Source organism: Oryzias latipes, chromosome 3 (genome assembly GCF_053564925.1).
Source record: "Oryzias latipes strain Hd-rR chromosome 3, Olatipes_Hd-rR_3.1".
Taxonomy (NCBI): domain Eukaryota; kingdom Metazoa; phylum Chordata; class Actinopteri; order Beloniformes; family Adrianichthyidae; genus Oryzias; species Oryzias latipes.
This window is the reverse complement of record NC_136239.1, coordinates 32,044,410-32,069,231: the sequence shown is the minus strand read 5'-3', so window position 1 is coordinate 32,069,231 and position 24,822 is coordinate 32,044,410. Positions and strand designations below refer to the sequence as shown.

Genomic DNA, 24,822 nt, shown 5'->3' with positions numbered 1-24,822 from the left:
ATTCATGGTTTTTTTATTTCTTAACCTTTTGTAGACTGGTTCTTTTATAATTTTTTTCTTTGTCTTCACCTTGATGTCAAATAGTGCAAAAACTGGTAAATGATCAGTTATGTCACATATCATTAGTCCACTCATATGAGTGTATTCTATATTATTTGTAAAAATATTATCAATAAGAGTAGCACTTTGAGTAGTGATTCTGCTGGGTCTTGTTATGGTTGGATATAAACTCATTCCATACATTCTGCTGATAAAGTCGTCGGTTGCTTTATGTTTCCTGGTTATATCAGATTGATATTGAAGTCTCCACAGATGTATAATATTTTGTTATTTAAAGAGGTAAACATTTTTTCCATCCAGTCACTGAACACTTCTAAGATTGTACCTGGCGACCTATAAACACAGCTTATAATGACATTTTTCCCTGAATCGTTACACTTTTCAATTGTAAGACATTCCAGTATTCCATCCACTGCGACAGACAATTTATCGATTACCGTAAACTTCATATTTTTTTCCACATATATTGCGACTCCTCCACCTTTTTTTTTTACCCTGTTCACATAGTTAAGTTCATAGTTTTCCAATTCAAAGTCAGCGTCCTTGTCGCAACTGAACCAAGTCTCAGATATGGTTATGATATCAAAGGAATGCCCGATGTTCTGTAAATAGTCCTTGATGTCTTCAAAGTTGGTATACATGCTTCTGCTGTTAAAGTGAATGATTGACAGTTTTTCTTCTGGGTTAACAGAGTTTTTAAAGTCATCTATGCTGTAATATTTGCAGTCCATGTTAACAGTGGAAAAGAATTGATCAGGGTCGATGTCTTGAAGGTTGTTGTCATTATCACTGAATGTTTTAAGGTCGGTTTGCTCAGCATTCAGATCTCTCTGAGAGTTGCAGGTGCAGGGTTGCAGGTGACTGATGTAGAAAAAGTGTTGTTTTTTTTAGAAGCCATTGATAGTAGAGTTTGTCTCCTCATCTCGTAAGACCAGCATCTTCACGTATCTCTTGTTTAGACTGTAGTTAGTAAATATTTTTCCAAATCTTGCAGGCTCCTGATAAGAACAACCTTGGACTGCTCAGGGGAGCCACAGAGTTTGGCATAAATTTTACAGTCTTTCACCCAGGTTCCTTGAATTTTCCCCTGCTTTTTCAAGTAACGTGCTCTTCTTGCGATGTTGGCATTTCTTTTCGTGAGGTTGTCATTCATGAAAACGTTGGTTCCCCTCAGATTTCTTCCTTGCTTCAATAAAGCTGCTTTGTGTTTCCGATTGACAAACTTTAAGAGGATTGCTGGTTTGTCAGTGTCTATTTTCCTGGGAAGCGCTCTGCAGATCTCCACATTGTTGGTGTCCAGAGAAATTCTATTGGACTTTAAGAACTCCTCCACCTGTTTTTCCACAGAGCTAGTCTCCTGCTCGTCGGATTCCTCACCGTTCCCAGCGGTCACTGCATGCGCGTATGACAGGGGTTTGATTTTCAATCCGGTGATTATCACGTTGTTACATCTGGAGATCTGCTCTTGGTCATCCATTCGTTTTTCAATTATATCCAGTCTGTTGAAACACTGCTCCTGCAGAGCCCTGATCTGCTTCACCTCTCCGATAGCATCCAGAATTTGTCCGTGAACAATCTTCATAGCTTTGATCTCTTCCAGCACAAAATCAAGCGTATTCCTCAAGTCCTCATATTCCTCAGACACTGGGTTTCTTTTCGGTGGCATGTTGAGGAATTGCTTTTCTCAATATTTACGCTTTTGTGCGGTAAATAGAGTTGAGAACTGCAGCTGCTCTATGCCTGCGTGGCGTCTTCTCCGACAGCCGGAAAACAAAAGAGTGCAAAAGTGGTTTAATGTGACAAAAATAACCGATACGACGAAGTGGAGATCTTACATTCAGAGCTACTCTATTTGGTTAAACAGGGTTCACCCACTACCTGAAAACATTTATGCCACTAAAAAGAGCAACATTTTTTTTAAAATTTCTTACCAAAAACCATCCTAACATTTTCTTTTTAAACTCTCTTATGTTTCTTTAATTGGTATAATATGTGATACTGTTTTACAAAACATCACAAAAGACTTTCCTGCCACTTTATACATGGTTAGGAAGAAATTGGCTGTTGAAAAGTTGTTGTATGCCTGAAGTGGCATTCTATTTATACCTTTGATGAAGCAGTGAGGATATTACTGTATATCTCAATCAAACTTGGGTTGACTTGTAAATACTTTTTACATCTGTCAAACCTCAATTTTCTTAAACATTTCTGGGAAAATATAAGTGCAGTGAAAACTCAACCATCCGGGGACAGTCTACCAGCTATCCCCAACTTGTAGGGCCCTTGGTAAGGGGGGTGCTTGGAAATCACTGCCAGCAAGCAGTAGATGTCCTTTAGCGCCCTACCTGCCTATTTTAACTGCACCATAGACATTTAGGGCCCCTTGGTGGGGAGGGTGATGGGACATTACTGTGAGTAATCAGGAGATGTCCCCTCAGTGCCCTATCCATCAATTTTAACTGAACCCCCTTAGTACACACACCTTTCACTCCTCCAAATATACATTCCAACATAAACACACACACACCCTCACAAACACACACGTACACGCATTTCACAAGAAAGGTGCGACCTAGGATCATCTATCCCCTACTCCATCCCTGTTAGGGGGTAATGAGCCCTTGGCGATGAAGCCTGTGTTCCCAGGGTGCTGGCTTCCCGGGCACGGCGGCCCTCTGTTCACACAGGGAGAGGGATCCCTGAGCTTTTTGGCAAGAAAAAGAGCTGGGGATCACATCACACCTGAGCTGGGGTGTGTCTGTGTCCCTGTGGTGTGGGTTCTGGTCCTTGCCCCTGAGCATTGGGCTTCGCCAAATTTCCAACAGTGGACGAGCCTGGTCGGACCATGTTTACAACACCTCATGTGGACCCCCTCTTCTCCTGGATGTCTTCCTCCTGGGCGGGGGCGGCCCTGCCTTGCTCCTTCCTGAACCAACTGTGGGCCGGGTGGGTGGCTGCCTGGAGCACAGGGCGGGTCACCCTTGGGGGTTCCTGGGTCGTACCTGGGGTTGGGGCGTGGGGATGCCCAGAACTCGCTGGGCCCTCACTGCACGGCGGGGGGGCTGCTCTCCTGGTTGAGCTGGAGCTGCTCTCTCAGTCCCCCCCCCCCCCCCCCCCCCCCATGCCTCCCTGCTCTCTGGGGGCCCTGTGGGTGGTCCTGCTGGCCCTGGCCTGGGTGGGGGGTGCGATCGTCCGGGGGGCAGTTGCTCTCCAACTGCTGCCTTAAGGGCTCTGGGGGCTCTGGCTGCCGCAGCTACTGTGGCGGGGGTCTTGGTGTGGGGATGGCTGGGCACCTTCCCTCCTTCTTTTTACATTCCATCATCCATTTTAGAAGAACATAAACACTCACTTGAACACAGGTGTTAGCTCACCTTTGCACAAATATTTTGCTTGATTGAATGAAATATTTCACACTAGTTGGTTTGAAGGCATATGTATGGGTGTGTGAACGATATTTGTATTGTGTACATGTTGACATGTGAACGTTTTTGGAGCCAATAGGTGTGTTTCTAACATTTGAGTGTGTGTGTAGACAGGCCCCGCCCCTTCTAAATTTGTACCTAGAAGGGGAGGGGAGATCCAGATACCTTCAGCAGGTTATGAATCTTCTGGTTTGTCAGAAGATTCATAACCCCTGTTGTTAAAGTAAAATATTTCCAACAAAAGAGGCCTTCAGCTCTCATCTGTTTGCCCAGCTGTTGGAAAGGACAAGTTAGAAGAAAAAAAAAAAGAAGAAAAAAAGATGCGTAATTAAAATTTGTCTTAAACAATATGTCTCTGGAAAAAATATGTGTTCACAGGTTGATTGGCAACTCTAAATTGTCCATAGGTGTGCGTGTGAGAGCGAATGGATGTGTGATTGAGGATACTCTACGCTGCGACAGACTGGCGACCTATCCAGGGCATCCCTTGCCTTCGCCCAAGTGGCCGGGATAGGCTCCGGCAGCCCCGTGACCCCGAAAGGGAACAAACGGTAAAGAAGAAGATGAATAAAGTATCTTGTACACATATATTACCAGGCAAGACACATATTAAGGTGATACATATAATATCCATAGACAATACATGTCCTTATGCAGTATCGGCTTTGCATATATCACAAAATACAGCAAATGGTAACTACTGAGGATATGCATCAGAAATGCTTCAACACTTAGATAAGTATACACTACAGATACTACAGGAATTTTACCTTCTTCAGTATCTTTACTCCAGATATTTCGAGATATAACTTCAGGTCATATTCGGAACTTGGATATGACCAAAATAAGACATAACCAGTATCTTCTGTCCGGATATCTTCAGATGCTGCCTGTCTAGATATGCACCAAAGATGGTCCAGATTGTTTAATCAATCAATCAATGAATCATCCATCCATCCATCTTCTTGACCGTTTTTCGCTTTCGGGGTCACAGGGTTGCCGGAGCCTATCCCGGCCACATGAATCAATCAAACTTTATTTATAAAGCACTTTTCATATAAAAGTATAACACAAAGTGCTTTAGATAAAAAAGAACAAAATAAATAATATGAAAACAAATAAGGAAATTAAAATAAAAAGGGCAAAATCAATAAATAAATAAAAATATGGCCCCCTCCCTGTACCTACTCTCTTTAGTTAAGACAGTATCCCCAACAGATATTTATGGATTCTGGCTCTTTTCACGCAGTGTGTCCCAACTTGTTTGAGATGTAACAAGCTGTTCCAATGTGTCCTAAACTGTAAACAGGGAAGAGGTTAAAGGGGAAAAAGTCCTAATGAAAGAAGGAAAAAAAGTACACCAAGGTTAACAAAAAAAAAATGTACTTTTCTGGGGAAAATGTAATCTTTTTTGGAGTTTAATTACAATTTAAATGTTGATATTCCATAACTTGAGGGATAAATTGATTCCCAGTTACTTCTTGGTTAAAATTCAAATAAGCATTTGAAAATAACATTGTTACATTGAAGAAATATAAGAAATTTGTCAATTTAAAATCCAAATTATTCTCCAACAGAATAATTTTACTGAGTAGTGAAGAAATAAAATGTGCTGTAATCTAAAAATAATAAATAAACCAACATCTATGAATCATTAACCTTTTTTGTGAAAATTTCAGCTTCAACAATTGTGACTTAAAATGTGTAAAAATAACATTTCTAAGTTGCAGAAATTTCACCTGGTTGGAAAACTTAGTTTAGTCCTTTGTTTCTTTGCCTGGGACAAAAAGTATCCCGCCCCAAAAAAGTGCAATCCTATATTGGTTATGCTAATTTTCCTGGACTTTAAACGCACATACTCTCAGTTCTGAACACTGACAAGAAGGGACCATAAGTGCTGGATAGGATCAAACCCAGCGAGATAGAGAATCTCTTTATTTCTATAATTTGTCTTTAATGAAGACAGTATTGATGTAAAAAATACAGAGACATTTTTGAAGAAGAAGATGATCTCCAGGAGAAGTTCATCAGGAGTTTTTCTCTTTTTTTCTGTGATCTTTTGCTCATGGAGAATTGGCCAGGCAGGCCAAATTTTGGTTGTTCCAATGGAAGGAAGCCACTGGGTGAATATGGACATCATGATCAAGGCTCTCCACTTCCGAGGGCACCATGTTGATGTGGTGCGAACAAATAAAAGCTGGTACATCAAGGACGACGCCCTACACTACAAAACCGTCACCGTTTCTGTCGTCAAAACGTTCGATAAGGATTTCCTCAATCCAATCCTGAAAAAGGTTTTTGCCTACAGGAGGGAAAAGACCTCTATCATGAACTTCGTCTTTTTGCTGATTGAAATGTTTAGGACCATGTTTGACATGCACGGTATGATGTGTGAAATGGCAACCACCGTGTTGGAGGATAAAGAACTGATGGGGGATTTAAGGAAGAAAAAATATGACCTAGTTCTGACTGATCCGGTATGGGGAGCAGGGATAATACTGGCTCACGCTCTTGAACTACCCCTAGTCTACAATGTGCGATGGGTTACGAGTGGAGAAGGGCATCTGACTATTACACCATCTCCATTATCTTACATTCCAATGACCTGCTCAAGACTGACGGATAAAATGACTTTCATACAGAGAGTCAAGAACCTCCTCTTCTATGCTCTCTGGGAAATCCAGGACATGCTCTTCATCTGCCCCCAGTACCAGACTGTTTGTAATCAATTCTTTGGCCCCAATGTGAAATATAATCATTTACTACAGGGAGCAGATTTGTGGCTCATGAGAGTGGACTTTGTGTTTGAGTTTCCCCGTCCCACCATGCCTAATGTTGTATACATTGGCGGTTTTCATTGTAAGCCCTCAAAGCCACTTCCTGAACATTTGGAGAAGTTTGTACAGAGTTCTGGAGAACATGGAGTCATCATCATGTCACTGGGAACCTTTATTAATGAACTTCCTGAGGACATGGCAAATGAGATCGCTGCAGCTTTTGCTAAACTGCCACAGAAAGTAATCTGGAGTTACAGAGGCAGCAGACCCTCCACTCTGGGAAACAACACTTTAGTGGTAGACTGGATACCTCAGAATGACCTTCTAGGACATCCAAAGATCAAGCTGTTTGTGGCTCACGGAGGAACTAATGGAGTCCAAGAAGCCATTTATCACGGAGTCCCAGTTGTGGGTCTGCCAATATTTCACGACCAGTATGAGAACCTACTTCGTCTTCAAGCAAGAGGAGCAGCTAAAATAATTACACCAGCCACAGTGGACAAAGATGACAACTTCCTGAAGGCCATACAGGAAGTCCTGACTGAACCCTCCTACAGGATGAACATGCAGAGACTCTCCAGGCTGCACAGAGATCAGCCAGTGAAGCCGATGGACAAAGCTCTCTTCTGGATAGAGTTTGTCATGAGACACAAAGGTGCTGCTCACCTGGTTACTGAGTCAAACAAGATGCCCTGGTACTCCTACTATTCTGTAGATGTAGTTGCATTTTCTTTTGCAGTTGCTGCATTTATATATTTTTCACTGTTTGCATTTCTGAGATGGATATGCTTTAGGAAATGTCTGAGAAGAGAAAAACAACTACAGTCAACGAACAAGATTGGTTCACACCAAGCTGGGCTCAAACAAGAATAATCTTCTTTTAAAAAGATCAGTTCTGCTGTCTGAAGAGTTTAAAGCTTCTTCTGGCACAGTTAAAGATCCAGTCTTTAGGCGGAAGGTGGAAGTTACACTAATAGAAATGTGTTTGCTTTATTATGCTTTATTATGATAATTTGGGTTCATTTTGAAACCCTGTGCAAAAATAAAAACATTTCAGTGCCATTACGTACACTGAAGGTTTCACATTATTCAAGACTAGGAAATGCTTTAATACTTGTAGTTTGTAATGCAGAGGAACTATCCTTTATCTAACATACATAAAATCCTTTAGCATAACATTGACATTTTTTAATGAATAATCTTTTTGAGGGCAATTTTGTCTGACACATCACTACCCCCAAGGTCAGGTCTGCTAGAAGACAGCTGGAAGAGTTTTATAAAGAGAGTAAATGAATAATGATTCCATTCATTACAATGATGGGCACTTTTGCGATCATCTTAAGTGATACTCATTTTGGTGCTCAGTCAACACAAGTATAACATCTTAAGACATGGAAACACTAAAAGAGCTGTGTCTATCACACTAAAACAAATGCCACCCTATCCCCAAAATCTCTGAAAAGAAATTAACACCGAAAACTTGACATTGAGTCTCTCACAGTATCTCTAACTTATTGTGAGTTGTGTAAATTCAACTTCATATTGGTTCATACTTCTTATGGAAGCGATTTTGTAGCATAAAAAAAAATAAAAGTCCAAATCAGAAATGTTTTTTTTTTTTTCAAAATAAAGCTGCATTTTTTTACTCAAATTTTAAATGAAAAAGCAATCCGGCAAAATGTTTTTTTCGTTTTATTCTTTAACGCCGCTTATTCTGTCACTTAATTAAAATGATAATGAAAATGGCATTTGACATTTAATTTTTTTTTTTAATTCTTTAAAGCTTTTTCATTTTCAAGATGTAACTGCATCAAATGACTCAAAATTAAAATGAAAAATCATTACTTCAAATGCTTTTTTATTTTCAGCTTAAAACCACTTATTCTGTTTCATAATTCTAAAGGAAAACGCAAAGAGGGCATTGCATTTGCATTTTCACGTTCACCATGGGAACACTGTCGCATAATTCAATTCGAATTAGCAATTCTAGAGGGGAGGCGGGGTGATGACGTCAGTGCTATCTCCGTGTGTCTAGCTGCTAACAGACACATGCTAGGAGCAGAATAGCTTTATGTTAGCGGCAGAGGAGAGGGCTTTGTGATGGTTGTGAACTTCTGATGATTTTACACAGCTTCCCATGACTACGTAGCAGCATTTCCCCCTTCTGCGGTCCTTCTTTGGACGCACCGCAGTTTGTTGAACCCCCCCGCTCACCGGTCAAATGCATTGACTTCGGACCGGCAGCTGCCTTCACAGAGCGGAGCGCGAAATCCCGCGATCCGAAGCTCCAGATCGCTGAAGACGTAAGTACTGCTACGCAAATCTGAGAAACTAAACCATCATATTATGGCGGGCAGTGGCGGTTCTACACTGACTTACTCCCTGGGCGAGTAACCCCCCCAGCGCCCCCCCCCCCCCCCCACACACACACACAGACACATACAAAATTTGACAACAGCATCCTGTTGTGTTCCCTATCTTCTATTCAGCCATTTTACACAAAAAATGCATGTTTTTTCTAGACTCGTATTACAGGGGGGTCAAACTCAGTCACACAGGGGACCTAAGTTAAAAACACGCTTAAAGTTTTGGGCCCAAGAAGATAAACGTTTACTGAACACACTAAAGCTAAACTTTTAAACCTTTTAAACTGAACTTCTTGAACATAAATATGAATAAAAACAGGAACACAAGTTAAACCCTAAATAACTTGTAATATTCTGCTCTCCATAGAAATATATTCTGTCAAAATTATACAAACATGAACATGCTGCAGAACAAAACAAAGAAAGCCTGGAAATATTAATAAAAAATTACAAATCAAATTTTTCCGTTTTTTTGCTCTTTTATGATTTTTTAGAGCATTTATTTTTAGAGCTGGACTCCTGCTTCATTTTTAGCAATTAATTCTTAATGTGTGACGCCCTGTGTGTGTCTTTGTGAAACATATCAGAGGGATTAGATCTAAAAAAAAAAAACTTTTTGTGATTAATATGTTTAGGTCTTATAAAACATTAAAGACTAAATCATAGAACTCATCAGTGGGATTACTCCAAAAATATTTGGCATTTCCCTAAATTTGTGCAACACCAACAGTAGAAATCCTCCAAAAAAACTCAATCCATAAAAAAATGGTCTGCCCCCACCACCCCTCCCCCTCCCCTTCCCTTCCCTCTGACACACGCGGCTCCGTCTCCCCTCTCCCTCCTATGGAAGTTTTTCTGTGCCATCAGATTCTGAATATTTTTAACCCTTGAATTTTCATTCTGAATTTTTTTTAACTTTGAATTTTCATTCTGAATTTTTATAACTTTTGAATTTTCATTCTGAATTTTCATAACCCTTGAATTTTCATTCTAAATATTTTTTAACCCTAACATTTGATCTCCCAAAAATTCAATGTAAAAAAATTCGACGTGGAAGACGCTGCTTCTTTTGTGCCACTAGCACAACTAGTCGATCTAAGAACACATCGATATCCAGCCAATCAAGTCATGAGAACGACATGACGTCAGCGTTCGGTACGTTTTACAGAAGTCCAAAAGATGGCAGCAAACTCGTCATTAATCCTTTATATCTCTCTATTATCGTCTCATTGACGTCGGCTAATAGAGCACAAAAACGTGCATCTTTTGTTGATATTTTATTTTTTCAATTTTTCCTGCCGCGAACTATGTGTCAACTTTCAGCTTCCGGGTTCAGGACGTTATTGCTTAGAACGGACCAAAGAAGCGGTTTCCGACTATAGAGCGAGATGATTTTCTAATGTGCTTTTATTTTTGTTGTGATAATTATTGAGTTCATGTTCGCTCATAATTTTCTAAGTCCATACATGTGGCCAGTGCTTTATTCTTTGCCGAATTTACCCGTAATAACTTAGGGTTAGGCTAATATGTGTCAAAAACCTTTAGCTTCAGATGAACTTACATTCAACGCCGAAATGTGCATCTTGGCTGCAGGTAAATATGTGGGAATAGAATCCGCCTTTTTTCTGGACGTGACTTCTCACTGTCCCAAAGCCGATCCTCTGATTGGAGACACAGTTCTCCGAGTCCAGCAGCTCACTCATGCAGAGCCGACGGACAGAGACTGCGGTCAGAAGTCTCCTTTTTGCAACAATAAAGAAAACTCAGATATGATAACCGGCATTATGTTAATGGGAAAATAAAAAAAAACAAATTGTTTTTTTTATTTTTTTATTTTAATTTGAAAAACGAATGATGGATGGATTGTTGTTGCTGTAATGCCTTCAGGTGCAGAGCGGGGGCATACCCCAAAACAATAAGTCACAGGCTTCTGTTTCAGTAGTTGCAAGGAGGCAAAATAAAAATTTTCATGTCTATATTTAGGAGTTATTGACAATACAAGCTGGAAATCTGCAAATGTCCGTCAGATTTAACAAGACTCTAATTCTGTCTTTTTTTTCTTTATCTCTCTTCTAGGAACTTCTACAACATATTTTTGAGAGACTTCGCTCCCGTTTGGAACATGTTCTTCAGCGCTTACCCCTAGATCTGGACTTCTTAGACTTCATTTGCACTCAAGAACATGTCTTTTTAAATGCTTTGTCTAGTCAGTTAACAGTCTGTCCTGCTATTTTAGAGGAACTGACACATCTGCAAAGACTTATTAGTACTGAAAAAGAAAGAACAAACAGTTGCATTGCTGTTGTGCAATGGGAGCAGGGTCCAGCTGGGCGACAACGAATGGCGCTATCCTCAGACTACCTTTGTAGCCTTCTGGAACTTAACCTTCCGGTCACATGCATAGCCAAACTCTTGGGTATGTCCAGAAGAACAGTTTACAGACGTATGAATGAATCTGATCTTTCAGTGAAAGGACTATATAGCACCATGTCAGATGAAGACTTGGATCAGTGTGTCAGAGAAATAAAATCCAGGCAGCCTAATTCTGGGTATCGAATGATGAAGGCTTTGCTGCAAGCCCAAGGACATAGAGTGCAGTACAACAGAGTCAGAGCATCCATGCATCGTGTAGACACTTCAGGTGTCCTGTCACGTATGGTCCATCTAGGATGCATTGCTCGACGAACGTACTCTGTTCCAGGCCCCATGTCCTTGATACACATAGATACCAACCACAAACTAATACGGTATGTTATTTCTGAATTATATATTCTTGATAACGTGAACCTTAATGCAAAGTTTGCGTTGAAATACAGTTGCAAATGATATGCATGTTCTTTGATCAAGTGCTTTGTTGATGTTACTTACCATGCAGCACAAAGAAAAACACATTTGAGTTATATTTAACTTTTTTGGTTTAAAAAAAATAATCCTTTCTTTTCCCTTTTTCCTACTTTCAGCTACAGCATTGTCATTTTTGGTGGCATTGATGGTTTTTCACACAAAGTAAGCACACTTGTCAATAAAAACACAGTTGTTTAGATGCTTATTCCTCATAAAGGTGTTTTTTACTGTTCTTCAGATAATGTATCTTGGTACAGCATCCAACAATCTGGCAGCAACTACACTATCTTTCTTCCAAAGGGCAGTTGAAAAGTTTGGTTTTCCTCTGAGGTTAGGAGGTATTTTTTAATTCCAATTTGACATTTAACCAATATTTTCTAAGCACCATTACATATTGTGTGCTTTTTTAATTCTTTATATTAGGGTACGTGCTGATCACGGGGGAGAAAACGTAGACGTTGCAAAACTTATGTTTACGATCTGTGGCACTGGAAGAAGCAGCTTCATTTCTGGAAAAAGTGTTCACAACCAAAGGTTTGTTTGTTTTAAGAACCCGATATGTGAGTGTTTTTTTTGTACAACAAGTAGTAATAGGACAACTGCACTGTCAAAGCATGTGCTACTTTAAGTTGGATTTTAACACACAATTCATTATAAGAAAAATTTATAAATTTAACACAAATCTTGTATGGGTTTAAGGTCTGGAGATTTCAATGGTCAATTCATATGTAAAAATGATTGCCCGAACCACTTTTAATTGTTTAGGTCTGTCGTGATCTTGGACTAGCATGTTATGTTTTTGTTCATATAACTTTTCCTGTGATATTATGGATCACATCAGAATCAGAAATACTTTATTGATCCCACATGTGGGAAATTTGTTTGTCACCATAGCAACTGACAGCAGAGGGAGAAAAAAAAGACTAAGAATAATATAAAAAGAAGAACAAAGAAAATGTAGCATAAATGCAAACAAGGTAGTATAATTTAAAAAGCTATTTACAGAACAGTGCATGTTCAAGTGTTCATTTAAAAACACAATTTTTGCAATTTCCTACAGAAGATTTATAATGGAATACTCCATTTACTGAATCACTGTTTTTGTAATGACCTAGGATTGAGCGGCTCTGGAGAGATCTGTGGGTTGCTGTGACCAGCACATACTACAACGTTCTCCACCACCTTGAAAAAGAGGGATTCCTCAGCATTGCCAGTGTTCAACACCTCTTCTGCTGCCACTATGTATTTTTACCACGTATACAGGAGGACCTGGACACTTTCTGCAGTGGTTGGGATAATCATCCTTTAAGAACAGAAAGTAACATGACTCCTAACCAGCTGTGGGTACTGGGTCGTGCACGTCATCCCATTCCCGAACCAGAGAACATGGAGGTATATACAAATATATAGATAACTTTGTGATGTTGGTTTGTTTGCTCTTTACCATTTATTTATTTCTGTGGCTTGCATACCTCAGGGCATGGAGATTCCACATATTGAGTGGGAGGAGAGTGGACTTCCTCATCAGGACCATTCAGACGTCGTTGTGCCAAACATCAACTGCCCACTGACAGATGAACAAATGGCAGCTTTAAGAAGTGCAGTTGACCCAAGAGCTGAATCAGACTCCTTTGGCTCTGATGTTTACATTGCAGCTGTTCAGTTTTGTGAACATTTTTTTCCACAATAAAGGAAAAAAAATCTGTTAAGAGGCCAGTGGGATCAGTTTCATCAGTGGTTTATTTGAGAGCAAAATCTCAATCTTTTTTTTTTTTTAACAAAAACAGTAAAACATGTGACATTCAATGCCACAACAAACTTCCTGATCTTAACAAAACCTTTTTTTAAGAACATAAAACAAACCCAAGAATTTACAGGAGCCCAAATCCTGTATGACAAGTCTCAATACAGGCAAGGAGATCACATCTGAAAGATCTGTAGTCTCTGTAATGACCTGGAATTTTTAAGGTCTCATAGCATGTGGAGGCTGTGGGATAGCTGCTTCTGACGATCTCCACAGACAGGCTCTTCGGTAAAATCTCCCATCCAGTCCAAAATTTGGCTAAATTCATCAATTCAACTGCCGTTCCTGTAAGCACAAATGAAGCAAAATCCAGAATAAAGATTATGTTTCAATTTATTTGTCAAAAAAAAATTTAACTTTACAATTCTTAAACTGTGTGTCAGTGTAGCTTTAAGGCTAATTTGGAAAAATATGTATTTAACAGATGTAATTACACTTACTGGACAAATAAGAGTAACATATTCATGTTAATGTTTTCATTCATGAATGTTAAGGTTTAAAAAAAACTATAACAATTTTATTTGAAGATTGACATATGAAACAGATGAACAACATAAAGCTTGCTATGACGTAATAACCTGACATGGTGAGTCAAAAGTCTAGACACATCTCATTATGAAAGTGTAGAAATGTCAACACCCATGATTTCTTTATGTTATATAAACATTTAGAACAAGAACTTTTGCGTTGTAAATTGGTGGTATTGTAGTTAGCACAACCACCTCATGTGAAAAAAACAAAAACAAATTTTCTTAACCTTTTACCTTGGGCAATAAATATGGAGCCATAAATGTTTTGTATTGGTCGAGCATAACGGTATTTGCTCAGTTGTGCATAACCTTAAATTGGACTAACTGGGTGGCAAACATTTGTTTAACAAAATAATTTCCCATTGCTATTAAGAGCATGTGAGCCACATTCAGCTGAGGAGCTGCAGGAGTGAAACCAACTAAGTTGTCATCTGTAAGTGTCTTTTTGCGTGCTCAAGGCTTGGCGGAGTAGGTCATTTCGCTAATGGAAGAACAGAAGGTAGGTAAAAAAAAGTAATTGTTTTAAACCGTATCTTGTAAATGAAAGGGCAGCAGGCTATGCTAGCATTTTGCAATAGCAAAAGGGCAAAAGAGGGCTTGTCTAGATATGTTCAGCACCCCCCATTGTCGTGCCTGTTTTTGTCACTACAGAAAAACTACCAACACAAAAAGGTTGAAATGAATGAAAACACAGTTCTGTTCAAGTTTATCGTGTCATTTCCATCTGAACAGATGGTCTTTCTGGTCCAGTGTTGTTAGTGTGGCTGCCTTGCCTCTGCTCCCTATACAATGCAAACATATTCATTAATCAGATAAGGCTTGACCTCGAATTTAATAATCAAAAAAAAAAAAGGCAGACATGAAAACCTCTGGTTTAATACTCAACCCTTCAGTGTGAGTAGTAACACCAGAGTTAGTGCTCTGGCGTCTCCCAGATGTTACCAGGTGCAGTAAGCGTTGGATTGACTGCACAATTTCACTGTTATCACTCTAACACAAAACACAAAAACACAAATTTAGCCCACGGATGGAAACATAAAATATTAGCGTTATTTATTTTGTAGTCCATAAACGCAGTGCTTCTCAATTATTTTTTGCGCACGCCCCACTATTTGAGAAGCACTGCAGATTAACGCAAAATATAAGGAGATGGTAGTCGCTATCTGGCTATATACGTGGTCTTTCACGTTAGCAAAAAAGCTAACACAAGGCGGGAAAATTAAAAAAACATAAAAAATATTTTGTCATTTATTATATTAATTTGAAAAATAGATGAGCGGTTCATGTAACATTGCTTTGTTTTTATTTTAAGTTGAAAAACGAATGAACAAGTGATACACGTATTGTTTCTTTTACATACGCATACCAGAGTTAGCGGTCTGATTCTGTCTGACCCACGACCAGATGCAGCAGCAGTCACTAAGCGCGGGATTAATAACTGCACAATTTTTTTTCACCGTGATTCGCGGCAGGAAAAATAGCGAGAACACAAATTTGAAAAAATAAAATATCAACAAAAGATGCACTTTTTGGGCTCTATTAGCCGACGTCAATAGAGAGATATAAAGGATTAATGATGTGTTCCAACTCCTCTGAGACCTGGCTGAGGTTTGGTCGCTGCGAGGACGCGGTCAGCCTCGCTTACTAGAGGGTGTGCATGCAACACAGTCGTCCATGTCTCTTGACGGTCAACTTTTATTCTCTTTTTCAGTCCTCTTCGGACCTACCGCTCCGTTCCGCCATTGTTTTTCAAACAGATGGCGGCGCGGAGGGCTGTAACTCAACATCTGACTGGTCGCGTTCTCTGCAGCCAATCAAGTTTCACTTCGACCAATCTTTTTCACTTTACTGGAGCTCAGGTAACACATCATGGTTGTTCGTTCTCCTTGTGTTGCATTGCGGCTTTGAGACAAGACTCAAGCGAGGGCTTAAGTCCATAAGCCCCCCCACACACACACACTCAAAGTCAAAGAACAATTGTTTATAAAGGGTTTATAAAAAGTGGTTTAATGTGACAAAAATAACCGATACGACTAAGTGGAGATCTTACATTCAGAGCTACACTCAAAAAAGTAACTCATTGGATGAACTCAATTTAAATTTGGGCAGGATTTCCATCCAATAAATATGAGTAGCCCCAACTCAAAGAAAATTCTCCCATGTAATGAAATAAAATTGAGTTAGTCGAACTCAATTTTATCACGAAAAGCCAAACAAAAAGAAATTAATTCACTTAATTAAACTTATTTATATTTGTTCAACTCAATAAAAACTATTTCTTTTAAATTAATCTTTTCCCATTTAATCCCCCAATAATACACACACACAAATGCCAAATCTTACTGAGGTCCCTTTATTGAAAAAACAAAATAAGTTTAAATAGGACCTGTACAGTGCAGTCTTTAAATGGTTCTAAATATCAAACCTCAATCATTAATAACTCTAATTCCCCAATGCATAACATGACTATCAAAAATATCCAAAAGACAATATTAACATTGAAAACGGTGGCATATTTCTCAAAGAACAATTTGAGCGTAGTTATCTTAAACCAAATGACAGAAATAGCGCAATAACGTGAAATGTTAATGCATCTCAAGTACCTCAAAGCAGCCTTTTGATGAATTTTGCAATCTGAATACTAAAGTAACAACATGTAAAATACTTTAAAACACAAAATTACATAATCTAATAACATTGAATATTGAAGATACAGGAGTTATCTGCCTGTTTTACATTACCAATTTAAAATGTAACAGGGCTGTAAAAGTAGTCCATGAAGCCAAAGGAAGAAAACTTTCTGCTGGGCCTTAAAACCTTGTGGCCACAAATGTCTTATATCTTGTTCTAAGAGCACAAACAAAAATGGACCTAAAACAGAGCATATTTAATGAAATGTGGAAAAAAAATGAAAACATATGTAATAAAATTATAAATAAAGTGCTTTTTTTTCTTTTACAGTACATCTCAAAGTCATAACATAAAAACAACTAAAAAAAAGAATGGCTGGCTACTCAAAGATCTTGCAGCTTTTTCACTCCACAACAACTGAACAAATCAAAAAAGAACACAGTTCTTAACACAGTTCACAAATAGGTTGCGTGGACCAAATCTGAGCTGCAGTGTTTAAATACAAAATAAAATAAAAACAGTCACTGAAAATATCTCTTGCAGCATGTTCTGAATCATTTCAACCTGTGTTAAGAGTCATTCAATTGTCAAACAGGTAAGAGAGAAATAAAAAATAAATGTAATATATATAAAATATAGACTATATAAATGGGAAGAAAGAAAAACTGCTGAAAGATGAGGAAACACAATGTTGCAATGTTTTTAGTCACCTGATGTTTATCTCTTATGCAAACAACTTGATTTTCAGCTGCTGTATCTTCGTATTCAGCTTGTGCCCATCCAAATTCATTACGATCTTCTGGCAAAACTTAAAAGTGTACTTGAAGTTTTCTGGAAAGCTTAAATCAAGGGCATAAATGAGCCCAAACAGCATGATGAACCCAAGGATGATACTGCCTACATTCTTTAGGACTTTAAGGCCTTCGATCACGACTCCCACGTCCTCTGGCTCCCTGTTCCTGTCGATTCGAATGATGTAAATCCCCATGACTGTGCTTGAAATGTCTCTCTCTGCATCCTCAGTGGCAGAGGCCTGAAACAAAGTCATAAGCAATAGATATTTGGTGTGCATTGAAATAATGTTTTGGAGTTGAAAGTAATTTCTATATATGCCAGAAGATACACTTTTTAAAGTCTGTTTGCATCTATTTATATTAAGAATGATTCAATTCAATAATCATGTGCCATGGAAGAAATTACACAAGATGGGGAACACTGCCATAGACTTACCAAATATTCCTTAAAGAAAGAGTCAGGATCTTCATTGAGGTAGATGGCAACACTTTTCAGGATGCACTCCCTTCTGGTGTCGATGTCATCACACTAAAGCAGGAGCAACAAAACAAAACAGAATGTATAAAAATGTGAGTGCACAAGCAAGTAAACAGAGGTAACTTGTGAAGGTGTCCTTCCCCTAAATAACCCGGCAATGTGTTATGTATCATACTTTATAATGTTTACATAAGAACCATTTCTCAAATGTCTTCAATGGAGCAGCTACGGAGAAGATAAATAGCCAACCCAAAACACTGAAAGGATGTTTCAAGGATTTCAACTAACCAAGTCTTTGATTGCAAGGACATTCTTGATCCTTTGCCCCTTCACCCCTCCTTTCTTCTTGAGGATGTGTATCAGCTTGTCTGAGAATTGGTCAAATTGTGACATGAACTTTGATTGAAGTGGCTTGGTGGTAATTCGCAGGAACTCAGCATTCACCTATAAAATGTTAAACAAAGTAAAGTAGTTTATTTTTACAATGCATGACCATTGGCAAATAAAATTAAATATTTCATGGTTATTTCATTATCAAATCTACTTACTTCACTCTCCTCGAACAGGGCAGGCCATCTGTTTTTAAACTCTCCTATCATTGGCCTCTGCTCCACAATCTCTAGACGTCTGAGATAGAACGTATTTTCCATTTTCGCTTTTATTAACACTTCGTTGTCACGTTTTTTCACTTCTGACAATAAAGCAATTCTTTCATTCTCCAAGCTTTCTATTGTTTCCCCTTTTGGGTGCAGAGGAATGTAATTTACTTCAGCTTTCCTTGCTTTCTTGATGTTGGCTGCCGCTTTGCCTTGGCCTTCTCGTTTGTGCTTCAAGGAGTTCACACGGATTTCGGGATGTCCGAGTCGCCTAAGCTTTGTTCGGTAGTTTTGCATTTTATATTTCAGTGACTGTTTCCATCCCCAAAACCCAGTCTTGGATCCTAGCTGACCCAAACAAGGATGTGCCCTTGTCAAAGCTGCTGCTACTTCTTCACACTGATAGTCTTTTGGGTAATTTGTGTACTTCATCATTTCTTGTGCTAGGCCATCAAGGAGATTTCCTTTCAGCTTTGGACCAGGGTTGAAGTATGTTCCATTTGTCTCAAACTCTATATTCCTTTGTTGCAGCTCAAATTCGGCCTCATATGTGAATTTAGGGACATGAAACACGTTGGGCCAGGAGTACAATCCTGAGGGCTGAGTTTCTGGAGATGAATGCGGGGTTGATGAACACAGTATCATTGCTGCTTGATGAGGCTATTGATGAAGCAGGGGTCTGATGTTCTGGGAAACTGGTAATCGAGGTCTCACCAGATGAATCTACTGTGTACCAAGTGACATAGGGCTCCAAAGGTGGCAAGACAGGAGAGTAAATTACCCTCAATGTGCTTCTGTTTGCAATTTCAGACACAGAAGTCAGGTTTACAAACCCGTCCAAGTCTCCATCCATGTACTGCAAACGGAAGTCCTCTTAACTGAAAGAACGTCTTTAGTGATGTATGCAGCTCATCCACTGTTGCTGGAATTCCAGAGGCCAGGGACAGTTTTCTTGAGTCTGACTCGTCACCAAAAATGATTCGCAGAACAGCTGGAGATGCCATCATTGAACACTTTTTAATCTAGAGCAGAAAAGGAGGGGGGGTAGTTTATTTACATGAATATTGCATCTGGCAGCTTAGCAAAATATACCATAAGTAACAAAACTGAATAAGGTAATAATTGTAAAACAAATTATATGTTAAAATAATGAAAAAAAGTATGCATGCCCCTTTATAAAGGAATTCAATGTTAACTTTAATTTCTGTTTAAGGAACATTTTAACTAGCATTTGTGCATCATGTACATTAATGGAAAAAAAAAATGTTGGTTTTACCAATTTGAAACATTTTCAAATCAACTGTGAGACCACTTTAGTGCAATAAAGACACTAACCTTTAATGATGATGAATCTTTTCAACATAACCATGCGCAAACCTCCAACCATGTACTCTGCAAGGGGAAATGGGTCTTCCAAGTCACTGAGCTCAATTAGGGCAACCTCTCTAGTTGGTGACGCAGTTAGCTCAAATCCACGATAATGCTCCCTGTACCAGGCACACACATACTGTACAATAAAACACAACTTCTCCCTAACAGTGCACAGTTGAATGATCTCATTAAATTTAGGCAGTCCATCAACAGAGCCATGTACAATAAGCATCCCCTTACTGTAACGTATGCCACTGCAAGAAACATTTTTTGCCATATGAATCTCAGTCACATCTGGGTATCTCTGCTTTACTATAGACACCACTCCCTCATTAAGGACATCAACAGGCATGACTGAAACATCTGTGACCTCCAAGGATGACTTCTTAAGGCTAGAGGAATGTGAGTGATAGGCAAGCATGAACTGGTGTTTTATAGCTAGTGAACGGGCTATATTCTTAAAACAATTTCTATGACGAGCAGCCTTCTTGAAGAAGCTATGCTTTGCTTCAAATCTCATTGTCCACAGTGCACTTAGAGGTCCGAAGCAACGAATCATCTGTGGATAGTGCTCCAAATAATGATGTTTGGGTTGGAGCTTGACATGCGGAAAGAGTTCAAGGTAGCGCTGTCTATGATCACAAATCTTGGCCTCAAGATAAGCTATTGTCTCATCGGTGTGAACAGGTGCCACAACCAATTCAACTATGTCCTTAAGATCCAGAATCACTTGCCATGCTGGTTCGTCTTCTGGCACAAGTTGCCCAATCATTAAGGGAAGCAGTCTAAGCAAGCACCAATTTTCATGCGCATTTCCACCTATAGTGTTGGTGGATGTGAAAGTGCGTGGTATGGCGTGTGGACTATTGGTTTTGTCCCCCCATTTGTATGGAAAAGTCTTTATAAATGTGTTTATGTCATCAAGACAGAAGTATTTTTTGGAGATAAACAAGCTAATACAGCGTGCAAGTTCAACTGGAACAATCCCTTCAAAGAGATCGTGGACAATATCAGGAGGATATCCAGTGCTAACATGAAAATGTGAAAGATACTCTGTTAAAACACACTGTTTTTTTACACCACAATAAACAGTTCCATTCTCCAGAGCAAACTGGACATGACCATTATGTATTTCTCTGGTTCTAAGTTGAAAAGCACCTGACTTGACATCCTTAATCTGAAAATCAGATTTATCACCTGTACAAAACCTGCATATTGACCCGCCAGAAAAACTCTCAACAAATCCACCTATCCCATGGGCTGCAAGATTGTCAGCTATTACACACTGGATTGAACCTTTTAACTGACCGAGCATAGAAATAAAGACACCGTGCTGTTCCAATATTTTCAAGTCTTCTAGGAGAGGCTCCAACACTTTTTTGTAGCCAAACTCCTTGAGATCATCAGTTTTACACAGAACAGCTAAATAGATTGAAGTTAATGTTGAATGACAACCTGGTGGCAAATTACCCAAAACCCAATAGACACCACAGAGTTTGTGCTTCTTACGAGATGTCCTAAGGGGGTTACAAATCTCAAAATCATCAATATAAAGGTTCACTGCTATTCTCAAGTCATCACCAGAAAAAAGGGAGTTTTGCTTATAGTACTCACCATCTTTAATGGTTTTGTATTCTTGAAGACCTGACCAATTCCCGTCATGTATTCTATGAGTTTCAAGATTTGTTCAAGTACTTCTTTGTGAGAGAGCAACTGTTGCAAAGATTGTAATAGAGGAATGTACTGAAATGTCTTATTCCTCTGGGCATCTAGTATGTACTCAACAGGCTCTATGACACCAAAATGAGAGGTATAGTACTGTTTACGTTTATATGCAGTTGCTAGAGGGCCCTCCGTTGCAACAGCTCTGACCACTGGATTGGATTTGCATAGAACGTTGGAAATTTCATCAACTATTGAGTCTTCAACATGTAGTTCATGACAATGGAAAAGATCAGAGACAATAGCTTTTGTCACAGGTAAAGATGCTGTACTTAATATGTAGTGAAGTTCAGACAGCACCTCATCAATAACTGCCTTTGGAACATGAACTATATTTTCCAACTTCAATAAAATGCAAGCAATTTTCTCCTCAACTAAGTTTGGCAAATGTGAATCTGCACCATCAACACAGCTTAGAGTTTCATATTCATGATCTTCATCAGAATTCTCTGTCTCATCTGTAGAACTGCATGACTGATTCAACTGAGTGCTTGTACTGATGACATCGGCTCTGAAGTCTTTTAATGAATGTTGGTCGTGTTTCCTGTTTTTGTGGGTGTTGAATGTACTGTAAATGTTAGTTTTAAATGTGCATCCTAGAAACACACACGGAACTGTTTCATAATGCCTTAGATGTCCATTTATGTGATGGAAAAAGTCCCTTTCTGTTGCTAGTTCTCTGCATGAGCACACGTGACATTGGAATGTAGATAATTCTGCTGGCTTTGGAGTTTGCTGTTTAGCATGACTTTTGTATGTGTGATTTAGTAGCTTACTCCATGTATTGAAAGTACACGGGCAATCTGTGTATGGACACGGATAGCGATAGCTGCCCCTAAAATGCCCATGAGTCTGCCTAAAATGTTGTAGCAACAAGTACCTGCTAGCTAGTTTCGAATTGCATTCTTTGCACTGCCACATTTGTTGACCTAAAATAGAGAAAATACAATTGGCATATATTACATTAAACAAATGATAACATTAGATCAGGTTGTGCTAGCACAGAATAAGTGGCTCATACTTACTATCACTCGGAGGTTGCATAAAGAAACTCAGTAAAAAGCCGATAAACCTGCAAAGATGAAATAATTAGCTGTGTGTATGCAAGTGAAGAAAATTCAAAATTGTGTTTGAGCACCCAAACATTATTAATTGACATTAATAACATATTAGCAATTACAGAAACAGTAAAGACAGATTGAATAATGGCAAATAAAAATATACAATGCTACATTATTAAATTAAAATACACATTTGAATACAATCTGTTAAATAATATAATCATTTCCTCTTTGTGTTAAAATTAACGAATGACAAGCAATATGAAAACACAGGTTTAACCCGTGGATAAAGATAAAAGACCTGTGATCAGAGCCATTAAGCAGATAACCAAATTGCAAAAATACTTTAAGGTAATTGAACTTTGATATTTTGTTGTAAAAATCGTATCAGTCCTCAATTCAATTTAAATGCTGAATAAACATGATTTGATTGAAACATCAGAACGTAACTGAGCTTGAAAAAACATTGACTCAGCGTTGATATGACATTGAACTTTGGTTCAATTTAGAAAAATAAGAAGGTTTTGCTAATATATGTAAAAGTGCTAGCATTGCAATCAGCGTCATCAACTGACTCAAAAAAGTATTTTCTTTAATATCTATAAAAAAGGCAAGGCTTAAAATCCTTGTCTGCTTTTGGTCTCGAACTTAATACCTCTGCATGCAAACGCTCAAGACTTATCCACTGAGCTAACAGTCCTGCAGCCATCTGCACGCGCCACTATTCATTTGGAGAGACCACTCGAAACAATTCCAATCGACTAAGTTTTCTGCGTGGAAACACACGAACGAATGTTTTTTTTTTGAAGGACCAAAAGCTCATAGCAGGCATTAGAAAAAAGACCCGAACATTTTTAGTAGTTGAATGGTAAAAAAAAGGTGAAAAATTGTCGACGGATTTAGATGCGGATTTAGAAAAACGGCGGAAGATACTATAAGAAGAATAAATAAGGAAAAACAGCGAAAAAAAAGGGTTGAGTACTTTACAGCATTCAACCAATAAAAGAATACTCACCGAAGAATGATTTTGCACGTGTAAAAGAGGGCGCCTCAATTCCGTTGCAGCCTCAGGTGGAAAATGGCGGATCCACCAAGGAGAACATGCAGTCTCGCACATGCGCACAGCATGCCGCCTCACTTGAACTCATTTATTTTGGATTAATGGCGTTTGTAGGTGAAACTTTTAATAAATTTTATGTTAGGTCATTTAAATATAGATACGAATTTTTAAAATAAATATCTTTAAATATAACAAACACCATTTACTTGTGTTACATGAAAGAGGGGCTTGAATCATTTTTTTGAGTGTACTCTATTTGGTTAAACAGCCTTCACCCACTACCTGAAAACATTTAAGCCATTAAAAAGAGCAGCAGTTAATATTAATTTCTTACCAAAAACCATCCTAACATTTTTTTTAAACTTCCTTATGTTTCTTTAATTGTTATAATATGTGATGCTGTTTTACAAAACATCACAAAAGACTTTCCTCCCACTTTATACATGGTCAGGAAGAAATTGGCTGTTGAAAATTTGTTGTATGCATGAAGTGGCATTGTAATTATACCTTTGATGAAGCAATGAGGATATTACTGTATATCTCAATCAAACTTGGGTTGACTTGTAAATACTTTTTACATCTGTCAAACCTCAATCTTTTTAATCATTTGTGGGAAAATATAAGTGCAGAGAAAACTCAACCATCCGGGGACAGTCTACCAGCTGTCCCCAACTTGTAGGGCCCTTGATAAAGGGGGTGCTTGGACATCACTGCCAGCAAGCAGCAGAAGTCCTTTAGCGCCCTACCTGCCTATTTTAACTGCACCATAGACATTTAGGGCCCCTTGGCGGGGAGGGTGATGGGACATTACTGTGAGTAATCAGGAGATGTCCCCTCAGTGCCCTATCCATCAATTTTAACTGAACCCCCTTAGTACACACACCCTTCACTCCTCCAAATATACATTCCTACAAACACACACACAAGCACACCCTCACAAACACTCACGTACACGCATTTCACAAGAAAGGTGGGACGTAGGACCATCTATCCCCTACTCCAGTGGTCCCCAACCACCGAAATTTTGGCACCGGGACGCACAGAAAGAAAAAATAATTTCAATTTTTATTGCGTTTTTTTTCTTCTTCGAAATAAACATTTTATTTTGAAAAGTGACCGGATTCTCTCTGTTACATCCGTCACACTTACCATAGCAACCAGAGTGTTTTGCGGTAGAAATGATGTTGCTCATGTGATGTTCTGTTGTTGGTGTGACGTTACGAGGACACCGCTGATAAAGTTGCACATGATTACACAGTGGATTTACGTTCATTATTATTATTGTTATTATTATTACTAAAGAGAA

General features: G+C 38.8%; 1 protein-coding gene and 1 non-coding gene across 4 annotated transcripts; one reads left to right on the top strand and one right to left on the bottom strand.

Moving 5' to 3' along the window:
- The first annotated feature begins 5,070 nt into the window (after positions 1-5,070).
- LOC110014837 (UDP-glucuronosyltransferase 2C1) lies at positions 5,071-13,185 on the top strand. Of its 2 annotated transcripts, XR_013654898.1 has the most exons (7): positions 5,071-8,562; positions 10,702-11,372; positions 11,586-11,631; positions 11,708-11,799; positions 11,893-12,003; positions 12,585-12,861; positions 12,947-13,185. It is a non-coding gene; the product is annotated as a UDP-glucuronosyltransferase 2C1 (transcript). The 2 variants fall into 2 exon arrangements; XR_013654897.1 differs by having other exon boundaries at positions 5,071-11,372.
- Positions 13,186-15,995: 2,810 nt separating this feature from the next.
- Positions 15,996-23,561, bottom strand: LOC110013549 (uncharacterized). 2 transcript variants are annotated; one of them, XM_078944616.1, is made up of 7 exons: positions 23,472-23,561; positions 22,421-22,467; positions 22,276-22,324; positions 18,255-19,789; positions 17,995-18,150; positions 17,665-17,757; positions 15,996-17,467 (listed from the first exon to the last, which is right to left on the bottom strand). In XM_078944616.1, exons 4-7 carry the CDS (start codon positions 18,945-18,947, stop codon positions 17,159-17,161), a joined length of 1,251 nt encoding a protein of 416 aa, XP_078800742.1. In that variant the 5' UTR covers positions 18,948-19,789; positions 22,276-22,324; positions 22,421-22,467; positions 23,472-23,561; the 3' UTR covers positions 15,996-17,158. The 2 variants fall into 2 exon arrangements, with proteins under 2 accessions (XP_078800742.1, XP_078800741.1); XM_078944615.1 differs by having other exon boundaries at positions 18,255-22,324.
- Positions 23,562-24,822: the final 1,261 nt, after the last annotated feature.

Excerpts from the sequence above, each read along its gene's own strand:
- LOC110013549 (XM_078944615.1), bottom strand. The coding sequence starts at position 18,947 with ATGATACTGTGTTCATCAACCCCGCATTCATCTCCAGAAACTCAGCCC. Across the intron at positions 18,151-18,254 it reads CCCTGTTCGAGGAGAGTGAA|GTGAATGCTGAGTTCCTGCG; the intron begins GTAAGTAGATTT and ends AACATTTTATAG. Across the intron at positions 17,758-17,994 it reads TCCTTGCAATCAAAGACTTG|TGTGATGACATCGACACCAG; the intron begins GTTAGTTGAAAT and ends CTCCTGCTTTAG.